We start from the raw sequence: 26,115 nt of genomic DNA, 5'->3' as shown, positions 1-26,115 counted from the left end.
TGTGTACTCTAACTTGCTTACTTTGTCAACTACTTAATCCCTGAGGTCAATGTTCCAAAGAAAATGTACACAATGTATCTCTGGTTATATCCAAAATCTATTTTGTTAGAGATGTGCAAAATATTTGCCGGAAGTTCACATCACTTTCACTGAAGTTTGCACATTTTGTTTGCAAAACATTAAAAATACATTTGCCGGACATGTGACTCTATATTAGTCATGATTCTTTATATGCTGCCATTGTTTGCAAAAGCTAGCGAAATTATGAAAGCGTGAGCATTGTCACATTGGTGAAGATTTTATAAAAAAACGCAAAATGTCAGAGAAATTCTTGAAAATTGGTGGTGTTTACACTTTGGCGATGTGATATATGGCCACTTTACTAATACGGCATACAATATTTCATGCGTTAGATGGTGATCGGACTGTTGCATCATGGGTGGGCAACTCAAGTCCTAAAGGCCACCAACAGGTCAGTTTTTCAGGATATCCCTGCTTCAGCACAGGTGGTTCAATCCGTGGCTCAGTCAAACACTGAGTCACTGACTGAGCCACCTGTAATTAAGCAAGTGACTGATTGAGCCACCTATGCTGATATCCTGAAAACCTGACCTGTTTGTGGCCCTTGAGGACTGGAGTTTCCCACTTCTGTTCTGTAGCTTATAATGCTAGCAAGAATAGTAACACATATATATAATTTCATATCAGAGCCAAGTGTGAATGTCAGAAATAATTCATTAACATTAGCTCTTACCACATCTCGGTTATGCTTCCGCTCATATATTACCTATTTAATTCTTGTCAGTCATGTTCAATCCAAGTGTTTGAGTAGCCCAAGGTCCAGCTAAGTGCTGTAGTACATAGTGGAAATCAAAAACATTAAAAAATTGCAAACCAAATAAATCCGGCTCATTTGAATACTGACTAATGATGGCATACGTCTGTCTGTTCCCTGTTCAGGAGATATTTTATCAGTATAGCCAGGCTTATTTTCACATTGCAGCACAAGAAGTTTCTTGTTACAAAATGGGGAATCCATGTTTCCCGATGTTGTTGAAAACTGCCACATTTTGCAGAGAGTTTCTTAGTTCTGTAGTTGTTTTGCAACCTTTAGGGGTCATATTCACTCAGTGGCGTAACTACCACCCAGGATGCAGGACAAGGGACAGGGGGGGGGGGGTGAAGGACTCGAGATGGACCCCCCGCGCTCTTCCCCACAGCAATGAAACTAATTGCCAAGAGAGAGAGAGTGGGGGCCTCCATAAGAGAGCAGGTATGCTCCACGACGTAGCTGCGTCATATGACTCATCATGGCGACAACATTAGATGGCAACTTGTTGCCATGACAATGCATCATCACGTGACGCAGTGACATCATGATATTGTGGTACAAGGGCCGGCTGGTAACTGAACTGTGAGGGGGCCTTACACTAAAATTACGCCACTGTCTGCACACCTTGAAAAATCAAAAGATTATTACTACTTACAGTGCGCTGTGTAATGTGGCTGATCACACACAGACGTACACGCACAGTATACTGACAAGACAGAAACTATATTCTATTCCCGAATGTACATTTTGATGTATATTTCTCTTGTAGGACCAGACTTCACATACAACTTTAAAAGAAAGACAATGAATGGAACATCATTTGTTGACTTTTCTCTTAGATTTTCTTGATTTCTCTTTTTTTATGAGAGCAGAATATGCAATAACCTGCATTTTGTTCTGGAAACATGGTCACTGTTCTGAGTAAAACACTGAATTAGCGATATCCGTACCAGTGGCATGATGCTTTGCTCATCATCAGAAGCAAAAACAATACCCGCTATTGGAAAAGGTGAGACTGGTTGTCACTTCATTTTCGTTTCAGAAAGCGGTGCTTTTAATAAGCCACTCTGGTGCCTGTTAAACATGGTCGGGGGCTGTTAATGCATTGTTAACAGTATATTATTTATTATGCACTGCATTGAACAGAGGTGATTGAGCAATATTATCCCTTTCGTGAGCATTGTTTTATGAGAATATTGTGCTGATGAAGGGAAGAAAATAAATATTGGTTAAAATGGTATAAGGACTACTTTACTTAGGCCCAGATTCCCTGAGAACCGTTAAATCAAGGCAAATAATGCCAGGTTAGCTAAACTACTAACAGATGTTATTTTCTCTGTGTGTAATTCAAATCCACCATGCTAATTCAATAAAAGAACAACGACCATTGTTTAACTCATTAACATAGGGTTAACGTCAGGTTAATTTAGCTTCATATAACCTGATGTTAATTAATATATTACCTACATGTGGCGTTAGCTCCATCCAGACCCTGGAAGACAGAGTCCCTGTGCTAACCTGAACAGCCTTTAGTGCATATGTGATGTTCGGGAGGACGGAATGGGACAAATGACCGCCGCATTTGGCCACAGAGGGACCTTCCACTGCAGCCGATTCACCGCTGGAGACTCTGCCGCCGGCCGCTTTGAGGAGAAGGTACGGTTTAGTGGTTAGGGAAAGGGGTTAGTTTTAGGGGGTTTAGCAGTTAGAGTAGGACGTTTTAGCGTAAGGGCTTAGGGTAGGGGGTTTTATGGTAAGGGCTTATGGTAGGAGGTTTTATGGTAAGGGCTCAGGGTAGGAGGTTTTATGGTAAGGGCTTAGGGTAGGGGGTTTAATGGTAAGGGCTTAGGGTAGGAGGTTTTATGGTAAGGGCTTAGGGTAGGGGGGTTTATGGTAAGGGCTTGGGGTAGGAGGTTTTATGGTAAGGGTTTGGGGTAGGGGGTTTTATGGTAAGGGCTTAGGGTAGGAGGTTTTATGGTAAGGGCTTGGGGTAGGGGGTTTTATGGTAAGGGCTTAGGGTAGGAGGTTTTATTGTTAGGGCTTAGGGTAGGGGGTTTTATGGTAAGGGCTTAAGGGTAGGGCGTTTTATGGTAAGGGCTTAGGGTAGAGGATTTTATGGTAAGGGTTTAGGGTAGGGGGTTTTATGGTAAGGGCTTAGGGTAGAGGATTTTATGGTAAGGGTTTAGGGTAGGAGGTTTTATGGTAAGGGCTTAGGGTAGGGCGTTTTATGGTAAGGGCTTAGGGTAGGGTTTTTTTGGTAAGGGCTTAGGGTAGGGCGTTTTATGGTAAGGGCTTAGGGTAGGGGGTTTTATGGTAAGGGCTTAGGGTAGGGCGTTTTATGGTAAGGGCTTAGGGTAGGGGTTTTTATGGTAAGGGCTTGGGGTAGGGGGTTTTATGGTAAGGGCTTAGGGTAGGGGGTTTTATGGTAAGGCACTTACCTTAGCAACGAAGCAGCTGGCGGCGACAGGTCCTGGCTGTGGACAGAGTCGCGGTGAACCTCCAATGGTCATTTGGTCACGGTGAAACGGCTACGAGCAAATGTCCTAGACCGAGGGCGGACGCCTCTTTGGCATATCACTAGCACTAACGTACGGAAACAAAATAACCATACGTTATTTAAGGAATCGCATTGGGTTAACATTAGGTTATTTGCTATAGTGCATAAGTGTTATGATTAACCTAATGTTCATTTACAGTAGTTTAATGTTAGGTTAAATAGCCTAAAGGAGGTAAGTGCATCTGGGCCTTAGCCCCAAATCCACATAAGGGTGCTAAACATTAGCACGCCTCAGCTCCCATTCAACCATCCAGTGAAAGTGTTGTACAGCTTAGTAACTCTCTGTGGATCAGGGCCTTAGAGACAACATTGTGACTGCTGAATCAGAAAGTGATTATCTTTTTGCATGGCTAACACATAAAGTACTTCTTCTGAAAAAAACAAATTCATCATACAAGGATCCCCATTCAGTTTATTAGTTTCTGACAAGCTAATTACTCTGCACTTGAAAAACGTGTGATATGAAACCTAAAAATGACACACCTTCCAACCACTGAAATTTGCTATCTTTGCTACATTGTAATGGCAATATGAAAACATTTGTCGCGATACTTATATTTACAAAATATGTCATTTTTTTAATGTTAATTTCTTAAAGCCTTTTCCATTTGAAGAGTTTAATGTTACGATTATAAAATAAAAATCAATTTTTTCCCCCTAATGTACAAAAGAGACAGAGATGAGTAATTTTAATCACAGATTCCATTTGTTTTAGCAAAATTCATGCCTCCGATGTCCCAGGACAAAGTCTGTTTCATCTAAATCCAAGATTCAGAATTGTTCCAGAGTTAGTAGGCAAATAATCTGTCTTCAAAAATGGCACACAGAGAATGAAATACTTGTCTGCATAGCTTCACAGCAGCAGGATATGTGAGGAGGAAAAATACCTCCCAATGCTTTTGTCTGAAAGTCCCCTTCTTATAAATATTTCATTGTTTCATACAGTATGTAAGACTTCTGGTCTATTTCCATACAGACCAGTCAGGTTTACAAATGTCTCCCCTCAGATCTTTCAAGGCGAAAGAGGCATCATTCTAAAGAATATCATTTGATGAGGCCTGTGAAGGTTTGTACCCCTCCCCAGCAAAAAAAAAAAGATGGTTATCAAGATATGAAACAAAAATGAAAAAAAATACACTTTTTTAATTGAAATAACACCCTCTTTTTGGGTGCATCAGGAAAATAGCAGAAGGTGGGGAAAAAAGAGTGCAAACTTGATATCAGTTCTATCATCTCCTGTGATTCTGCTGCTATATAAAGTTTCTGCATTGTTTAGAAAACAACTCAAATAAAAAATAAGCAAGAAACGCACTGATAAAGTATCAAATGGATGTCCCCATCAGAGAAGCATGATGGTCAAAAAAACAGTAAACATGAACAAATCAGAAATCAACTTCCTTGGCAACGCTTCTTGTTTAATCATCTAGTGCCTGTAATTTGTGCTGCCTTGTGATTCGCCGTGGAACGCTTTCATTCAGTATGTTGGTGAAACCAGTCCAGTAGACTGTCGTTATGGTCATTTAAAAGAAAGCTGCAAGAGCCAGAAGCCAGCCAGGTTTTCAGTCAAGTCTTGAAGCACTATAAGCACTATAATGTTACTTCTTAGGTCTTTCGATCTGGGCATAGATAGGTTCTTCTGATCCCTGTGAACAACATGAAACAAAACGTATTTATATATGGATTGTAACACAGATACTTTGTAATAACTTGGAAACTATTGATCAGTATTTTAATTAAAAAAAATAATACAAAGAATCAATGCATCCAAGAAGTTTCTAATAATGCATTATATGTTTATGGTTTTCACTGCATTGTAAATATAGTTTTACAAATACATTGAATTCAATGTCTAATATATTTATCATCTTACCAAATGTGTACAGCATATGAATAGTTAATATAATGATGATTTTCAACAAGTATGGATTATTTTGCCATTTTTTTCTCAAGCAGCAAAAGCCAGTTTTGTGACCTGGTACAAATATTCAGCATCTCTCTTTTCTTTACTTACCTGATAACTAACTCCAAGGTTTCACCACCGTTTCGCCCATCCCTATTTTTAACTCCTACTCACAAGCATTTTTGGATTTGTGGTGTTTCTTTACTAAATATGAAGAACCCCAGATTGGTTAAAAGGGTTGAAAAATCTAAACTGAACAACATTGCACTATAAATGGGAAGTTATTTGAAAGTATGTGTTTATAATTTATTAATAGGGAATACTGGCATCTAATAAAATCCTGCAGAAAATTATCCAATTTGCTAGAAATGCATCGTTCACTTGTCACAAAAAGTATGAATGTACTAGGAAGGGTTAGCTCCGGAGTCAGTAGATCTTCACAGTTTGTTTCAAGTGCTATTCCACTCTTTTACCAATCTTCATCTGGTGAAGAGCTCCGAAGAACTATAACAGCAAGTAACTGTTACAGAATACATTTGTGAGATCAAGATATACCTGTTCTAACAGTCTAGAACAGGGGTGCGCAAACTGTGGGGCATGAGATTTTTTGGGGGGCGTGGCAGATACAGAGACTCCGCTCTCTTCCCCAAGTCATTTAAATGAAATGCCGGGGGACCGCACAAGGCCTCTGTAACTCACTTACCTTGATTCAGCCGGCTTCGGGCGGCGTGTCACCATGGCGTCAAATGACGTGACGTCACATGACCCTGTGGCGTCATTTGACGCCGGCACTAATGTAAGGGGGGCAGCACCAAAAGTTTGTGCACCCCTGGTCTACTTTATTGCTCAGTAACATACTGCATGTGTTTACATTATATTAATTACTTTCACCTTGCTCTGCATCACAATTTTGACTTACGTACCTTCTATTGCTATGGTACTGTATCAAATGGCAGCACTCAGAATAAGCAATAGCACAAAAGTGATACATTGATGGATTAAAATCATTCTAATTCATCCAGCCCAAACTTCATCGCCTATTTTTATCCCCTTCTTTAGCAATTTATTTGTATAGTAAAGGAATAATACACAAATACTATGGGGCAGATTCATCAAGTGCCAGTTCGGCTTAACACAACTAATCAGGTGCACTGGAACAGGTGCGCTAACCCATACAAGTGCACTAACCCATACAGGTACACTGGAACAGATGCGCTAACCCACACAGGTGTGCTAACCATACCGGTGCGCTAACCCATACAGGTGCACTGGAACAGGTGCGCTAACCCATACAGGTGTGCTAGCCATACAGGTGCGCTAACCCATACAGGTGCACTGGAACAGGTGCGCTAACCCATACAGGTGCGCTGGAACAGGTGCGCTAACCCATACAGGTGTGCTGGAACAGGTGGGCTTAGCCATACAGGTGCGCTGGAACAGGTGTGCTAACCCATACAGGTGTGCTAACAATACAGGTGCGCTAACCCATACAGGTGCGCAGGAACAGGTGCGCTAACCCATACAGGTGTGCTGGAACAGGTGCGCTAACCCATACAGGTGTGCTAACCATACTGGTGCGCTAACCCATACAGGTGCGCTGGAACAGGTGCATGATGAATCTGCCAATATGCTGTATATCAAGATTCAGATCTGTGATATGTACCAACCAAGGAGTTATATACTGTAGTAGCGGTTATAGTTTTGCTTGGTATCTTCATAGCCACAGCAAATATCAGATTCAAACTATTTTTGTTTAACAAAATATGCATTAACATTAAATTATAGCCTCTCTCCAATAAAGTAACATGTTCAAATATGATTTCTGTTTGGCCCTGAATGCAGTGTTCCAGATATTGGTGTATAATCTGAGCAGGTTAATATTCAGTACTTTGTTGGTATTGAATATGTACTGAACCCTTTTGAATCAATAATACCCTACAAAGGCAAAGCTTAAAGAGTACTTCTCCCAAAATGACAATTTAACCAATGCAATTATTACAGTTTTTTAAATTATTACCAAGGCACTGTGGCCCCACATAATATCAAAAGTAACAAGCGAAAGGTTGAAATTCTCTTGTGTGGAAGATTTCCTTGGAGTGTTTTAACTTTTGCTCAGCTGAAGAATAAAATATTCCCGGAGTGCTGGGAATAGGTTAAATCGAAGTCTAATAATAGCTTGTTCTGCAGTTATCCCCTGTTGCAAGTACACAGTCATATACTATGAAGGCAATACAACTCTCACATCTAATTTCATTTCCATAGAATATCTTCATTTAATTAGAAATGGATGTAGTCAGCAATCAATCCAGTGATATATTTTGCCGTCAGAATTTTGTCATTTGAATGATTGTAGGGGGCCACTGACAAAGCTGATTCACTTTAATATACCTGATTGAGTTTTGTATTTTCTTGCTTTCGGCTGCTCAAAGATACTCATTATACCAAATGGACTATGATCTAACATTGTCATGTGTAGACAGCAATTTCACAGACTAATGATTAGCTGGAAATACCATTGTAGCCTGTATCCCAGTGTGTGTTCATTCATTTTGGGAATATCATTAGAGTGAATTATATTAATCTGTGGGAAAAATATAATTACATAGAAGATTTCTGTTGGCCATTTTTCCAGAAAGAATATAATTTATTTTATATGGACACTGTTGGTTATTTCAAATATGTAAATAACACAAACAACAATTACAATGTTAATGGTTTTAATTATTAGCAGCTTATAATTGTGTGTGGAGGGGGCATTTGTACTTTGTACAGTGTAATTAGGACATGTTGGACATACTGTAATTCATACCTGACCATTCAATGTTTACAAATAATTCAATTTTACCATACCCTGGAATCAATGCCCACTGGTTTTTATTAAATCATGCAGGAGGCCCAAGCACCCAACACAACATATGTAAAGACAAGCAACACATACAACCAAGACAGGGGTGCACAAACTCTTCTCCCTGCACCCCCATGCCTGCTCTCACCCCCTGCTCGCCCCTCCACCCTACTTGGCTCCGGCGTCAAAAGACTCAGCGGGGTCATGTGATGGCACGTTGTCATGGCAATGCGCCGCTGGAAAGTTAAGGTAAGTAACCGCCGCCCCCCCCCCCAGAAAATGTCGCACCCTCCAGTTTGCGCACCCCTGTTCTAAGAAATACACTGCACTCTGTAGGAAAAACAGGGAGGAAAGAGGATGGAAAAAACGTTCAGGGAAACGTTCTCACAAACGATAGTTGAGGAATAAATGACAGACGTAAGAGAAAAAGGACAGATACCTACCCCAACCTGTGCTATCTAGCTACCGACTTGTGGGCTTATAGTATCGCCACTGGGCTCACCATGATCAGTGTTGGATGAGGCCTGAGATTCATCAGGCTAAAAACACAAGAACAAAACACTTTTTTTTATCAACAGTCAAAGTTTCAATAGAATTTCATTAAATAGAAGATAGGATTTGTGTTAGCGGCAATTCAGAAGAGAATAACATAATGCTTACATTCTATCAGAAAAGCTCTGAGACTACAGATCCTTATGCAAAATAAAGCCTGTGATAGCACTTTATAAAGGCACACATTTAAATGTACAGTATTTTGCTTTATAGCAAAATACCAGCTACTAACATTTTCAGCAATAAAGAAAACTCAGCTTCAAATAATGCTACTGCTTGAAAATAGAAAGTATCCTTGAAAAATATAATTGCTCTAACTTTCCTTTTGATTCCTAAATTCTGGCAGCTAAAGCTGTGTCAGTTGCTTGTATTGTCTAGGGAAATACATTATATATATATATATATATATATATATATATATATATATATATATATATATTTATTTAAAAGCAACTTACTGCATCTTGTTCTACACTTTTACTTGGACTTTCAAAGCTTTCTTCAAAGATGTCGTCTGGAATGGGGTCACTTGTGTGAGACGCTGAGGATTTTGATGGAGAACTATGCCTTGGGGCTGGTGTTGGCGCTGGGTAGAGATGACATTGGCAACAATTAGAAGAAGACACATCCACAGATTCAAAAGCAAACATCAAGTGAAGATTGAACCATGCTTAAAACCCTGTTTACTGCACATATTAAAATGACATTGAGAAGTAACTGGATTTTGGAGGACACGGTTAGGTAAGGATAAAATAATAATTTGTTAAAAGATAGATAAAAAAAACAGAGACTGTTATGAAATCTATATTTCATTTTATATTGCAGATTTGCCTGCCACAAGTTAAACAGACTCCATCAAATTCTTTTTGGAGCCAGTGATTTGAAACTAATCATTTTCCTCTGTAGCCTGTTTGCTGTCTAAACCTGTTGGGAAGCATTTTTCATATTGAAACAAATACATTTATCACGTAGCTAGAGTCCATGCAGTAGAAATATTTTGAACATTGTTTTGTTTTTTCATTATGTTATGCATAGATATGCAACATAGCAGGATCTCTCCCTGGCTAGGAGTGATGAGTTTTATAGCACAAAAACAACTGACATCCGTAACTTTATGCTTGCTCAGGTTTCAGAAAAGGCCCTAGGGTCCAATAAAAATGGTGCCAGTCGACAGTTACACAAAATAGCAAACGTAGGAAGTTGAGTAGTAAATAAGACCCTATATTTAGAAAAACATATACAGTACAGTACTTGTAGATCTATTTACACTATACACCAGCATAGCTTGTTCGACAACAAAATATGCCATATTTAAGATACCCAGTACTCTACAGTTGTGGTGTAGGCTGCACCACCTCATGTAGTACTCACGTGAATTGGTAGATGGTGACGTGGAAGTCATAGGAGTCAAATTTAATTGTGAGATATCAAAGTCATCACAATCATCTGTATCCTGTGCCATCCCAACTTTGTCAAAATAACTTGAGAAGGCATCTGAGGTACATGCGAGGGAAGGCTGGTCTGGCTGTCGTGATGGCACTGGAGGAGGATTGGCCATCTGAAAATCTTTGAACATATCTGTTCCTAAATTCTGTCCGGGTCGCAGTGGACTTGATCGCATGGAGTCACTGGTCGGTTGAACAGCGGCTACAGGAGCCGTGGTACCTTGAAACATGGCTGCTTGAAAAGGCAAAACAGTTTGTGTTGGCATGAAGGCAGTGGGTGGAAACTGGCCAGGCAAAGTTTGCCATGACTGTTGCTGAGCAGTAGGATAAAGGCCCGTTTGAGCCCAAGTTAATGTTTGGCTTCCCTGCATGACCTGAGCAACTGGAGGCTGGCCACCCAGGACCATTTGTGGCTGTTGTCCCCAGAAGGATGGTTGGACAGCTCCCATTGCAACGTAACCTTCAAAAAGAAAACGAAGACAAAAAAGTTCAATATTATTAGTATACAACTTTTAGGTTTTAATAGGATACAAAAAAAATAAGCGTTTGAAATCATGTAGCCTTATGGAAATCATGTAGTCTTTATGGAAATCATGTAGCCATTATGGAAATCATGTAGCCATTATGGAAATCATGTAGCCATTATGGAAATCATGTAGCCCTTATGATGTGTTCCAAACAGGGTAGCTGTCAAATTTCAATTCTCTGAAAAATGATTTCCAAGGTTATAGCTTGAAAACAGCCTTCTTAAAATTAAAAATTGGCAACTCTTTTCCAGTGTGGTTTAAATTAATCATGTCTTGTAAATCTTGACTTTAAAACCTTTTTTTTCCCCAGAGGGACATACACTGTGTTGCAAAAGCAGCCAAGGGATTAATTAATATTAATCCCTTGTAGACATCTCTACTAGTGAAGGGTTAATTTAAAACTGACATCTTGGTGACATTATCTATCATGTTTTAATGTGCTAGTCAAAAAATCTATGCATACATAATGCTTTGGGTATTTTGTCTAGACATGTCAGGATAAAGTGTATTTTTTTTGTCCCTCAGCCAGGTAAAAAACTAAATCAGGGTTTGCAGTAGTCCACTATAAAATTAGTGAGGCATTTTTTTTTTAAATTGCTTTTCTATTCTACTTTATTTATTCAATTTGCTTTGGGGTTGTTGCAAATAAATGTCCCCTAAGCTTTGTGTCTTCTGTCTCACACATGCTTAGTGTTCCATTAAAAATTATAGTACATTTTCATCTTTCCAGTCATTGCTCAGTAAAGTACAACATATGCAATATGCATGCAATAGCCATTCGAGGCACCATTGACACGGGGTTATCCCTTTAGGTTGGAGGAAAGGAGATTTCACCAGCCACAAAGGAAAGGGTTCTTTACAGTAAGGGCAGTTAAAATGTGGAATTCATTACCCATTGAGACTGATGGCAGATACAATACATTTGTTAAAAAAAAGGTTGGACATCTTTTAAGAATGGAAAGATATACAGGGATATACCAAATAAGTAAACCTGGGAAGAATGTTGATCCAGGGAATAATCCGATTGCCAATTCTTGGAGTCAGGAAGGAATTAATTTTTCCCCTTATGAGATATCATTGGATGATATGACACTGGGGTTTTTTGTTTGCCTTTCTCTGGATCAATAAGGAAGTGTAGATATAGGATAATGTATCTGTTGTCTAAATTTAGCATAGGTTGAACTTGATGGACGCATGTCATTTTTCAACCTCATCTACTATGTAACTATGTAACTATGTAATTGAACTTATCCATATTTGTGTCTGTAAAATATATTCAATTGGTAAAGATCAATGTTAAAAAGGGGGGATTTTGTCATTATAAACACTTATCTTGTTGATTCTTGGATATCTGCTAATATTTGCTGACACTCAAATCTTCCATTTTCTTTTTGTAGACATCAACAAAGTTTTCCCCAAATAAGTACTAAGTTCATAGGACATCTTTGGGGGGTCTATTGGACAATATTTGCAGAGTTTCATCACTGTAGATGTAGCCCATACAGTATATGGTGAGGAATTACATGAATGTACACCACAAGATGTCAGTCTTGATCTATCGTGTGTAACTTAGATCACATACAAAAAGAATTGCTTCCCATGTTGTACCATGGAAAAGAGAACAATTACTTGACCATATCTACGGTGAAATGTTAACATACTGTATGTATAGTCAACAAGTGTTATATGTTTTAGGATTTAGTAAATAGCAGTGCCCCTTATACCAAATCGATGCAATTCAATACTGCATATATTCTATTTAAACCCCCGGTCATTAAAAGCCCTTTTGTGTTCAAATTACAAACTGCAGCTGCAACATTCATATGGAGCCTGTGTTCCACATCCCTTTTCTACAGCTTCCTGGCGTTACAGCCGCACGATTGTTACAGGAACTACTTTAAAGTAGAATGATGACACAAAGTTGCTCCTCAATTCCGCCATTTGCATTTTTGCATAGGTAGCAGGATGGGGCTATGAGGGGATGGGGGACGAGGGACGAGACTACTGAAGTCAATTTTAAGTTATATTCCAAACTTTTTTTTATTCCTGAATTTCAGTGGTTATAGGTCTTAAAATGAATTAACTTATAGTCTGAATGGATTGAAACAATTCTGAATTCTGCCCACGATCAGTGGTCACCACCCTGGACAATTAGAAGCATACAGTGGCCCCTATTAAATATGCGGCAAATGTATCTTTCCAGCGCTGGATAAGAGGTTAGCTCCATCTAAGTGAACGGAACTAAACTATTTTCCAGTACATGGAAGTCATATTCACAGCATATTGAACAGGGACCAATGTGGTTTTGCTAAGAAGCAAGCCATCCTTTTAAATAGTCACAAGTGGACGACCACCATGTAGCAACACATTTATAATTGTTCCCTCTGGATACCAATGTATTGAAAGGAGCAATTTATGCGCTTTTTTATTTATAATTTTTTTTTACATAGATTTGAAGCATGGTGTCTCTGGAGCTGAACCCAATAAATTTCAGCTTCGGGGACACCCTGATTCCCAAGATACAGACCTCCGAAGGGGGTGCCAGTATCTTGGCAAAGTTTAAAGCAGCCGGTCACATGGGCCAATATGAAGCTGCACCGGATGATGTCACAACTTGCTATTGGCTTGCAGGGCGCGGGAGCTTTGAAAAGCGGCCATCATGTGATCCCTGCTAGCGGAGCGGCTACCGGCACCCCCTTAGGAGATCTTTATCTCGGAAGCAGGGGGTCCCCGGAGCTGAAATTTATGGGGTTCAGCTCCGGAGACCCCCTGCTTCTATCCCATGTTAAGTATAATAAACATGAAAAGCAGACTAATTGCTCCTTTAAATACTACATTTCCATCCAGAGGGAACAATAATAAATGTGATGCTACATGATACTGTAGTCTTCCACTTGTGACTATTTTAAAGGAGGGATTGCCTCTTAAGGCTGCGCTTATAGTGCCAGCGACAGCGATGCGACGTTGCGGCAAAACAAATGCATTGCCACCGTCGCGTGCGCTTATAGTAAGCGCAACACAACGGCGCAACCGAGCGATGGATTGGTCGCGATCGCTGGAAGTCATCTCTATTTGATTTTCCAGCGACCGTCACTGGCACTATAAGCGTAGCCTTAGTAACACCACATTGGTCCTTGTTCAATATGCTCTGAAGATGAAATATTCACTTTATTGCCACTTCTGATAAGGGCATGACAGTGGTTATATTGTTTTTGCTATACCTATTTAAACAAAAGAAATCTAATTATTTCATTCACTTGAATGGTTGATGGAACACTATACATCTAGACTTCCCTCTTTCTTGGGTCATTTTTTCATGTTCATAATCCCTACATCCGGTGGCAGAGTTAAAATGTGGCCGTCCATAGTCACTTACCTTTATGCCGCCCTGGCCGCTTCTTCTGCAGCGTTGCAGTGTCAAATGATGCCACAACGTCACATGACAACGTGACGCCATGTGATGTCACGTTGTCATGTCAACGCGTCGCCATGTGACGATCGCACGTCATTTGACACCGCGATGCTACAGAAGGAGGAGGATGATGCAGAGGAGAAGGTAAGAGATCTTTACAGAGGACCCACACTCTCCCCCGGCAATCAGTGGTGAAGAGAGCGGGGCCTCTGTATATGGGGAAAAAACCCTGAAAATTCACCGCCCCAAAATGCTGCCGCCCTAGGCTCGTGTCTATCGGGCCTAATGGGAACTCCGCCACTGTCTACAGGCAGTGCCTACAATTTGTGTCCTATATGCCTACATCATGGTTCCCTCACTTCCAGCAAGCCATGGAAGAGGCAGTACTGAGATCCTATACATTTCAAAGCCCTTGTCCAAAGCTGCAAGATGTACAGTGTTGCAAGGAAATTAAAAAAAAAACACAACCCAAAGTATCACACTTACTATTGCTTTTAATACTTGTATAATGTAAGGTCTATTTAATAGCTATCTATATTTAGGCCTACAATTAAGACGACAAAAAAAACAGCGGAGTGGAAGGAGTAGGCCTATGGGAAAATCAGGTGCGCATGCATATTTTGTCCTGTATTTTGTTATAATCTTTTAATAATAGGAAATACATGGTTTCTGAGAACAGACAGGTATTCCCCGCTCAGGCTGTATGAGTTAATATGGAAGGTCAGTTATAGCTACAGAATAGAGTCTAATGGGTGCGCTAGGGAGAATGATGTGACACAATAACAAAGGAAACCCCCAAGAGAGGAATAACAGGCCCCTACTACACGCACAACCACTGGTGTGACGTTAGCAGATTGGTATATAATATACCTGTGCACCGCAGCAGGAGCAGCTCAATGGGAGCTCTCACTGTGAGATCCTGGAAGGAGGGTAGTGCTAAATCTCTACGGGAGTGGCTAAAACGCAACCTTTTAATACACTTATTTTGAAATAAATCGGAACTATATATAACAAAAAAGTTATAAAAACAACTGAATTTCTACTTATATTTACAAATATGTAATTCCTCCTCAGTGATGCCGCTGTGGCACACAGGTATATTATATACCAATCTGTTAACATTAAACCAGTGGTTGTGCATGTAGTAGGGGTCTTTTATCCATCTCTTGAGGGTTTCCTTTATTTTTGTGAAATATTACACACACACACACGCACACACGTGTGAATTTAAAGGGGGAACCTACATTTCTTGAGTGGGCTAATAAATTCCTATCTGCTGCCAACTGTATGAGGTCCATGCAAAACTCAAGAACGGATGGCATGCGCTAAGCTATTTTACCATTCACCTTCTAATACTGCCAACTACAAATCATTGATTTGACAGCAACATGCAGTAAGCTGGCAAGAGGAGAGAGGTGATACAATACGTACATACCTGTTATTAGTCGGTGGGTTCATGTGACATAGTGTAGATTCATAATTTTGTCATAAATGATAAAGCGTGAAAGTAAAAACCTCCTCAAGTGATGTACTGCACAGTTATTTTCCTCTTCCGAGTGATATCCACATATGATACAATGACTACTACTAATGGTGTTAAGGGGATGACGGTGCCTAGCTTTTCTAACTGTGTGTATTTCCAAAGCTGACATGGACTTTTTTTCACCTGATGGTAAAGCAACAGGATTGTAAGATAGAGATCCAAACATGTCAGCAGTGGTATGGTGTAGTTGGGATGAACAGGGCATAAAGGCATCACCTGGAGTCGCAGGAGTCTGCAACAAAACGAACAGAGAGAACAAGGTGTTCAATAAAACATAACAGAAGTCACGTAAAGGACATTCTTTGCAACGCTACATCTATAGTATTCGTTATGACATTCCCTTGAATTCAATTGCCACAAGCACTAATTCTTCATCCCAGACCTCACGCCTTGGCTAACACGGCTAATTCATTGTTTTAGGCAGAAGTTTGTATTTGCTGTATGTAAAGCCTTTAATAAAAGATATATACCCCACAGACAACGTCTTGTGCTGGTTTGCTTTGTAAATCTTTTGTTTCGGGTGAGGTCTGACATTCATTGCAAATCAAAGTGTTAGAAGCCATCTAGCATTTATTTGGTCTCCTGCCGGGATCTCAGATCTGTTGTAGGTTGTGGTAACTTTTAACATACAAAGAGAGACCGGTGAGGGTTTGAATGCTCTGTACACTATAATTTTACCTATAAAGAATTCTCATGTCGATCCCTTACAATGTATCACAACCTACAATTAACCTAAATGGCGACTGCAACATTGAACTACTAGGATCTTAAGAGTTCTCAGAACTGGACACATACATATTTCGAAAATGTTTTTAATTAATTGGTATTATTACGTTTTAATGGAGATAACAGATCGAAATGCTGGTGTTTAAAGGCCTTGAGGCGAGATAAGAGGAAGTAAGACGGGCTTCCTGGAACTCTACATGCCAAAAAGTACAAGGTGCCAAATTATATTATACAACATTTTTTTTTTAATGCATCCTAGGAATTAATTTATAAATGGACATATAAAAATCTAGAAAAAAAATACTGGCCTATCTGAAGCATTCCAGTGTTATAAGTGTTAGAGATGTGCAAAATGGTCCCATTTGTGTTTGCTGAAAGATCCACTCTCTGAAATAGAGCTTTGTTGGGGGTGGGGGGGGGAGAAAGTGTCCCTTTTGTAAACTATATATACCCCCCAAAACACACTCTCTTTCCTGCAAAGGTCCTATTTCAGGGTCTGCATCATTGACAAGAATGTTCCAAAACAAAAGAATGCTTGCAATTGTTTTTTGCACAAGACCAAGGGTTAATTTCTCATGGTTTGCACAATGTTAAGAACATTTTGTACATCTCTAGTTATAAGATGTTTTACGTTGTACTGCAGAAAGACCATAACATTCATACAGATATATTCTAACCCATTCAGTCACATGGGATTTAAGATGTTCTGATATGTGACAAAAAGGACAGAAACAATCATTTTTCGTGCAAAGAACACTACACATGGCAGGTGTTAGTGATTAAGACACCGTTGAGGGACAGATGGCCAGAGAAGGGCATGAGATTCCTCTTGTGTACTATTTTATTCAGGTTTATACAACACCAAATATAATGGCTCTATACAGACATATGGACATCCTCCTGAGAGACCCGAGACCAGATTTTACTGAATTTAAAACGGTTTCTTAGAGGTTGTTGGAAAATGCCTTAAAATACAGTATACAGATTTTCTTGACACAAACAATCTGCAATGGGACGATGCCACTTTGTGCCCTTGAACTGGTTGTTGTGTCTGGCGTTTAATGTCAGTGCCTGAGCAGCAATGGTATACACTTTAGTTTCCGTTTGCAATAGTGGTTAACAGCCTTAGCTAATCAGACAGCTGGTTGTGGCCCTAATCTATCCCCAAGGCTCACATATGCCAAAATGCTATATTAAATTGAAAACAGAGGCACAACTTTTAAAGCATGGCAATTGTCAGTGCATAGAAATCTAAATGAGATTAAAAGTTGCTATATGTAATTTTATACTGGCTGAAGGTCCATCGGGGATACACTGGGGTCTGGAAATAGCAGAAATTGTCTACTACTAATCTCAAGCTTAAATGTAACTTCTTGAGAGCAGGGGGTCAGTTTAGCTTTATGGTTTCCTGAACTCAAACTCTCATTGCATCGTGTACTCAGAAGCCGTTCACATTACTGGTTGAGTTGATGGCTTTGGAATGCACATCTTATGCCAGAGGTTCTCAACGCCAGTCCTCAAGACGTTCCCAACACGTCAGGTTTTAAGGATATCCCAGCTTCAGCACAGGTGGCTCAATCAGTGGCTCAGTCTTTGACTGAGCCACTGATTGAGCCACCTGTGCTGAAGCAGGGATAGCCTGAAAAACTGACCTGTTGGAGAGGTCTTGAGGACTGGAGTTAAGAACCCATGCTTTATGCAACTCCTTTTTACACCATACTGTACAGACAAAATATGGTTCCCCCATTATTCCTCTTTAAAGGGCCACAGGCGTCTTCCTCCCAAGTGGCCACATAAAGCTAATATTGACTAGGGTCCTTTTTACACTCATGCTGTTATATATATATGATTAAAGCTAATATATCTGTATATATATGATTAAAGCTAATAATACGCATATCTGTACTAAATTCTTTTTTATGTATTTCTGGCACATCTTGTACTTTAATTGATAGATATTTGGAATTGACCCCATATCTGAGGATCTTCTAAAAAGATAAGACGGTTTCCTCAAATAGATTCCATATTGGGAACAATCTCTGTTGACAAATACCTGCACACTGAAATTAATTGGATTTTATTTGTGTTTGAATACATTCCCTATTCCTCCTTAAACAACATAGCTGTTTAGATTCGTGACACAAGAGACCGGCTTTATAGAGGCTATACATCAAACTACAGAAATGTGTGTCTACATGTAAATCATACATTGTTTCGCTGTTGTGGCTGCATGAAACTTGTTAATCAATTATTGTGACTTGTTAGCCAGAGTTATTTTTGTTGCCTCAGACCTTGAAAAGGTTTTTGCTGCAGACTAAATTGAGAAAAATATTGGCCCAAGGTAAAGAAATGTGCACATCTTGTTGTAATAGGTATAAAGTGTACCACCTCCCTTATTCCTTCATTTAACCACTCTTTCAAACGCAGTATGAACAATATATTATAGTGAAATACAAAGCCAGTGTTGAGACATAACCCCCTATCAGAGTAAGGTTAAAAGGTAATATTGAGTCTTTTACCCATGTGCACTTACAGAGGGAGACGTAACGTCAGGAGGAGTGGACATATCTCCAAAAAGCGCTAATTGAGTAACAGCCTAAGAAAAAACAAAAAGTAAGGGGGAAAAAAACACATTACTGATTTCTTACAAACTGAGGTCTATTTTTTATGATTTACATCAGGGGTGGCCAACTCCAATCTTCAAGGGCCACCAGCAGGCAGGGGTGCCAGGTATCCGGTATTGAACCAGATTGTCCTGTATTTGGACACTCTGTCCAGTAATAAATGAGAGGTAATAATGGACATGTATGTGACATAGTGACCTGATCAGCTTGGGGGGCTGCGGGATTTCCCCAAGCAGGGCTGTCGCTAGAAGGCTGGGCAGCTTCCTTCATCCGGATTGGCTGTTGCTGGGTAATGCAGCCAATCAGGAGAGGTGCCAGGAGCCTAGGGGTGGGGCCAAGGAGAGGAGGAAACAGCATTGAGTGGAGAGAGGTATGTGTGTGTGTCTCAAGTGTGTTGCACCTTTCACCATTGTGTCCAGCATTTTTGGAGAAGCCACCTGGCAACTCTACCAACAGGTCAGGTTTTAAGGACACTGCTTGAAGACTGGAATTGGCCATCCCTGATTTATATCATGGATGCTAGTGGAACATATCTGCTTTAGATTTAATGCATGTTACTTCATAAAGTGACGCAAATACCGAATAAATCCTGTAAGTATTTTATAGGTGCAGTCACACTTACTCTGTTCAAAAACAGAATAAATCATTTTTTTTATGTGAATTTCCTTTGGTTTAATTTTTTTATTAACATTTTTTTTAAATCAACTTGTAGTTTTCAATTTTGGAAAAAAATTATAAATGCAAAATCTCAGGGACTACTACCATGGGATTCACTGTTTAATGTATGTAATGTGCCATTAAACAGGGGTGGACTCGTGTATGTATTTACAACAGAACGAGTCAAAACAACCATTCATTTGAAAGGTTTTATAATCATGAATGTACCCATATGAATTACACGGGTGGCGTTACATGGCTGAACGCCTTCACTATTACTATAACAGTATATTTTAATAAGTGACACTGCATCTTGTATTCAGATATCAAGATTCATAAATAGCAGCAAAGCAAACAATATTTGTGGTTCATGACTTTAACCTCCTTCATAAAAGACCCAAATAAATGACCAAATCTTGCTAAGCATATAAGAATATAACAGAACGTGCATACACATTATAAACACACATCGATACAACTCTTGGCTGGGCATAGGTTTTCAACTGCGATCTATAGCATATAAGATTATGTTTCATTTTGTCCAAATTTTGGTGACCTTAAAATATAGTGCAAGAATCCAGGAAGTACTATTGTCCAAGAGTAGACGTGCAAAAACAGTATGTAAAGAAAAATACACATGCACACTTAAAAACACATATATATATATATATATATATATATATATATATATATATATATATATATATTTATATATATATACACACATATATATATATACACACACACACACACACACACACACACACACACACACACACACACACACACACACACACATATATAAAATAATAAAGGGTGCAACAACTCACCACATTGATCAGACGGTAAATATATAAACTGTAAAAAAAAAACAGAGTTGCCCACCAAGGTTACTGCCAAAAGTATACGGTAGGTAAGTTTATTAATAAATCCACCAATGCATGGTACCGACATGTTGGTAGGATTTATCAATAAACCTACCTATCCTTTTGGCAGTATCGGAGGAGGATGTATCACTGCTGATCTCCTCTTCTCCCTCTACCACTTGCCCTCTTGATCCCATTCCCTCCCATCTCCTAAAACCTCTTGCTCCTTCTATAATCCCTATGCTCACACAGATCTTTAACTCTTCCCTCTACTCTGGTACCTTTCCTTCATCCTTCAAGCATGCAACCGTTATACCATTACTCAAAAACAGCAAGCTTGACCCTACCTGTCCTTCTAACTATCGACCTGTCTCCCTCCTGCCTTTTGCCTCCAAACTCCTTGAACGTCTTGTATTCTCTCGATTGCTACACTTTCTCAACACCTATTCTGTACTAGACCCTCTACAATCTGGCTTCCGCACTGCTCACTCTACTGAAACAGCCCTCACTAAAATAACTGACGACCTCCACGCTGCCAAAGACAGAGGTCATTACACTCTGCTCATATTACTCGACCTCTCTGCAGCATTCGACACCGTGGACCACCCTCTTCTCCTTCACATTCTCCATACTCTTGGTATTCGGAACAAAGCTTTATCCTGGATCTCCTCTTACATCTCCCATCGTACCTTCAGTGTCTCTTTTGCTAACACCTCCTCCTCCTCTATTGATCTCTCTGTGGGGGTACCCCAGGGCTCTGTCCTGGGACCCCTTCTCTTTTCTCTCTACACACTCTCTCTAGGTGACCTAATCACATCTTTTGGGTTTAAATATCACCTCTATGCTGACGACACACAAATTTACCTTTCAACCCCTGACCTTACACCTGCTATACAGACCAAAGTTTCTGAATGCCTCTCTGGAATATCATCCTGGATGGCCATCCGCCGACTGAAACTTAACATGGCAAAAACAGAGCTCCTTATACTACCTCCCAAACCTGGCCCTACTACATCCTTCCACATTGCTATTGGAAATACGATCATTCACCCAGTAGCCCAAGCACACTGCCTAGGGGTCACACTTGATTCCTCTCTCTCATTCTCCTCTCATATTCAAAACGTTTCTAAAACTTGTCGCTTTTTCCTCCGCAATATCACAAAGATACGCCCTTTCCTCTGTTACTCAACTGCTAAAACTCTGACTCAGGCCCTCATTCTCTCACGTCTCGATTACTGCAACCTCCTGCTGTCCGGCCTTCCTACCTCTCACCTGTCTCCCCTACAATCTATCCTAAACACTGCTGCCAGAATCACTCTACTCTTTCCTAAATCTGTCTCAGCGTCTCCCCTGCTGAAATCCCTCTCCTGGCTTCCGATTAAATCGCGTATCTCACACTCAATTCTACTGCTCACTTTTAAAGCTTTACATTCTTCTGCCCCTCATTACATCTTAGCCCTAATTTCTCGCTATGCACCATCACGACTCTTGCGTTCTTCTCAAGGATGTCTTCTTTCTACCCCCTTTGTATCTAAAGCTCTCTCCCGCCTTAAACCTTTCTCACTTTCTGCCCCACACCTCTGGAATGCTCTTCCCCTTAATACCCGACTAGCCCCCTCGCTATCCACCTTTAAGACCCACCTTAAGACACATCTGCTTAAAGAAGCATATGAGTAGCACTGGATAATCATGGACACATGACACAAAGCTTGGCCTCCTGAAGACGCACTTACTAGTATTCCCTCCTACTGTCTCTGTACGTTCTCCCTACCTACCAATTAGATTGTAAGCTCCTCGGAGCAGGGACTCCTTCCTTAATGTTACTTTTACAGTATGTCTGAAGCACTTATTCCCATGATGTGTTATTTATATTTGTTATTTATATGACATGTATTACTACTGTGAAGCGCTATGTACATTTTATGGCGCTATACAAATAAAGACATACATACATACAGTATCCTTGGTGGACAACTCTGTTTTTTTTCCCCAGTTGAAATACAGTACGTCAGTTCCTGGTGCAATTATTTTAGGCCCTTACTCAATATGCTGCAAAGTCCCCTTGTCTGTTCTGTTCATGGAAATCTCTTCTCCAGCGCTGGGATGCAGCATCATAGCATAGTAAATAGAGGCTGTAATCATACTGGCCAACATATAAAAACTCTTTTCAGAGAGATATGGTAGGGAAATGTGGGAGATCTATTAAGCTGGTATTGATGAGCACTGAGTTGCTGGAATTTTATCCAGGGAAAAGTAAAACAATGCTATGTTTTTGCAGCAGATTATGATGGCGTCTCCCGCATACACTATATGGTGTATGTAAGCAAAAATACACATTTATGTACGCTTTCTTTTATGTGTGGGTGTACATGTTTATTCTTTACGTATGTGCGGTTACACGTGTATTTGCTTTTACTGAGGGTATGTATATATATATTATTTTTATATATGCCACATGTATACAGATTTAGTGTACCGTCTAGGTCCTGGGGCACTTATGTGTGCATATTATGCACAATGTTTCATGTGTGCCTATAATTAATTGCGTGTATGTATCTTTTGTATGTGTATGTGTAATTGTTCTATCTATCTATCTATCTATCTATCTATCTATCTATCTATCTATCTATCTATCTATCTAGAATGTTTATGTTCTTCTGTAAATGTATGTGTTTATAAGTATGTACTACTAGTACATGTTCTTATATATGTATTATCATCTTTATGTGTTTGTATATGTTTATATGTTTATCTGTATATATGTGCGAGTGCGTGTGTGTGTGTGTGTGTGTGTGTATATACATGTATATATAGATTAATATATTATGCCCATACACTGTCTTATCCCACTCCCACCCATTTGTCTCCTGATTGTCCAAGCTGCTTTTACATTTCAATAGAATAAAGCCTTTCATGCCTCCACTGTTAATTTTCACACCTGCGTGCCAGCATGCACCTTATCTTAATGCCCCACTTTCTCGCAACATCCATTGCAACCAGACATCCCTCTTACACAACTGTATAAAGTATTCTCTGTTTCTATATTTCTGCCATACCCGATGAAGGACCGGAGAGGTTTTAAAGCTTGTAACATATCAACTACTTCTTGGTCTTATAACAGGTATCATACCCCCTCCTCCCTCTCCCTGATTTGTTATTTTAATACATGGAAGAAAGGACCAACACGGAGACCGACCCTTCTTCTCCATAGTACAAAATAAAATTCTGTCCATTATAGCACTCAAACATTTGATTGTAAATATAAAAGAAGAATGACTCTGTTAAAAGTTTATGGAAGCAACTAAAGTTTGTTAAAATGCAGTAAAATGAAATGAAACCTTTTATACGCATTTTGTAACAAAGAGCTGCTCACTGATGCAACTTTGCGTCAATCACTAAATGAATCGGTATATTTACCAATGTAATCAAATCTCAAAATAGGTGAAATATAGTGAATACAAACTGCTATATAATGGTCTTAAACCAATTTTACTTGTAAACATACAATACAGTAACTGGTTTCCCAACATGTTGGCTGTATTCTTCTGGAATCAGTGCATCTGTGCAAATCCTATACAGGCAGATCTGCCACATTTTGGAACATAAAATAAATTAGAAAAAGGTGTCAAATGCCATATTATATGGTAATATCTCAGCTGAAATCCACAAACTTCAGGCCATTAAATAACTGCAGTCAGTGTAAATTATTGTAGTTACCCATTGTTTAAAATATACTGCTTTGCCTGTGCTTGATATTATACTTTTTTACAAAGAGAAATACTTTGTGAATGAATAATTCAGAGTGCACTTGACCTCATTTTAAACACTATTGTATAGTTACAATGTACTGCTTAAGGATGCTTAAAACACTAACCATTCATAATGTCAGGCTAAACCAGGGATTTGAAAACTGGGAAGAAGTCCAAAAAAGCAAAACCTTTTTTCCCCCTCAACTTTTGTGTAATTTTACTATAGAACTGACAAAGGACAAGCAGAATGAAATCAAAGTTTGATACATTCAGACATAACACATGCTTATCACGAATAATAAAACAGCAGCTCTTCTTAGCAGCTGTTGAATTCTGAGTTTCACAAGTAAATTTTATAATTGCAGGGCCTATTAAAATATCAATGAGACACCTATGCCTTCCTAGCACATTGTTTGTTAGACTGGTGTGCCACACAAATTGGATTGAACAGACTTCATTATAAATTATGACTTAAATCAATCATAATTAACGTGGCATTCAGTTCTACACACACATATACAAAAATACATGTTGTCCAGGTAGATAATTGTTATTTGCAAATGATGTGCCATATAAAGGAAGTTACCAGGAATAATGATAGATATGAGAAAATTGAGTTAAAAGTCCCTCAGTTACTGAGGTGACTTTAAAGAGATCTCATAGTATATGGCCCATATTCTCAGACGAATCATGTTCCATATCTCTCCACCCTTACTAAAGTTGCTCAGAAAGTCGCCAGTTGCTGGGTATATTACTTCTTGAACTACGACCCAAAATATTGGGGCTGCATTCTGATGCATTCATTAATACCCTGGTACTCTGAGGATTTTGTAAATATAATTTAGTACAAGACTATTCCACAAATTTGTCAGTTTAATAAATAAAAATACAACATCTGAGCACATTCACATGTCTCAGGCAGGTCTTCACCCCCGTCTTTCCCCATTATCACTTAGCAAACACTGCTTCTACTGCAGCCTATGATTCTGGGTAATAACAAGAATATGTTTAGTATTTAGGATTGGTGCTCCAAAGCAAGACCTTTTACTGCCTGTCAAAGATGAGTTGTATATGCTGTGATCAACTCATAAACATGTGACTCTATAACGTTTTTATGCATTCTTATGAAGTACAGTACATGTTTAATAGGTAACAGTAGTTATGGTAGTAACATTATTACCAAGAAAAGTATAATGGTTTTTCCCAAGAAGGTGAAAATCTTTTTGGATGAAATCTGACCAACGTGTATTGATTTTGCCCACTGAACACAAATATTTACACGTGGGAAATACCAATGCAAAATAATGCATTAAAGCACTGTAAATTCACCCCCATAGATTCAGTTTCCTAGACGTTCAAAGCCCATACATTATCTTTACTAAAAACAAACAACATATTGGGGGAAAAAAAGTGGAATCCCATTATCTCGTCTAGTAATAATAATACAAAGATATCAGAGACTATCATTTTGATCACGCTGTGTGCAACATGCATTGATTCTTCATTGCTTGTAAATCCCATGGCAATTGTTACCACATTAAGCAGAAGATCCAGCTACCTGGCTTCGTGCAATAATGTAACAACTACAGTAGGTGATACTGCATGTGGACACACTGATTGTGGCACTACAAACTGTACAACTTGCTGGAGCTTGGAGATGAATGGGCTTCACTACATGGGATAAGAAATTGAAAAACTGTGAAGAATAGAACAAACAAACTCAATGTTTTTGCAAATGTCTGTGGTGATTTATTTTTTTCAAAAGTAGAGGTAATACTAGAACTAAGATTATGTAATCATTTAGACTGAATAGCCTCCCACTGACGGTAATTTTCCTTTTTCACTAATCAAAAAGTGTAGTGAGGCCTAATTCTTATTTG

The 26,115-nt window shown here is 39.3% G+C and overlaps 1 protein-coding gene across 14 annotated transcripts in view; it reads right to left on the bottom strand.

The window, feature by feature from the left end:
• Positions 1 to 3,781: 3,781 nt before the first annotated feature.
• The window catches only part of DAB1 (DAB adaptor protein 1), a 585,647-nt gene continuing 563,313 nt past the window's right edge, over positions 3,782 to 26,115 (bottom strand). For 10 of the 14 annotated variants that reach the window (XM_075616019.1, XM_075616017.1, XM_075616025.1 and 7 more), the window contains 6 exons: positions 18,873 to 18,935; positions 15,737 to 15,845; positions 10,058 to 10,591; positions 9,145 to 9,272; positions 8,578 to 8,673; positions 3,782 to 5,032 (listed from right to left, as the gene is read on the bottom strand). In XM_075616019.1, the coding sequence (XP_075472134.1) occupies positions 8,593 to 8,673; positions 9,145 to 9,272; positions 10,058 to 10,591; positions 15,737 to 15,845; positions 18,873 to 18,935 (915 nt within the window). In that variant the 3' untranslated portion in view covers positions 3,782 to 5,032; positions 8,578 to 8,592. The remainder of the gene's footprint in view (positions 5,033 to 8,577; positions 8,674 to 9,144; positions 9,273 to 10,057; positions 10,592 to 15,736; positions 15,846 to 18,872; positions 18,936 to 26,115) is intronic. The other 4 variants (XM_075616024.1, XM_075616026.1, XM_075616030.1 and 1 more) reach the window with 2 other exon arrangements.

Source organism: Ascaphus truei, chromosome 10 (genome assembly GCF_040206685.1).
Source record: "Ascaphus truei isolate aAscTru1 chromosome 10, aAscTru1.hap1, whole genome shotgun sequence".
NCBI lineage: Eukaryota > Metazoa > Chordata > Amphibia > Anura > Ascaphidae > Ascaphus > Ascaphus truei.
Note: the sequence above shows the minus strand (reverse complement) of the source record. Positions and strands in the feature narration are given on the sequence as shown.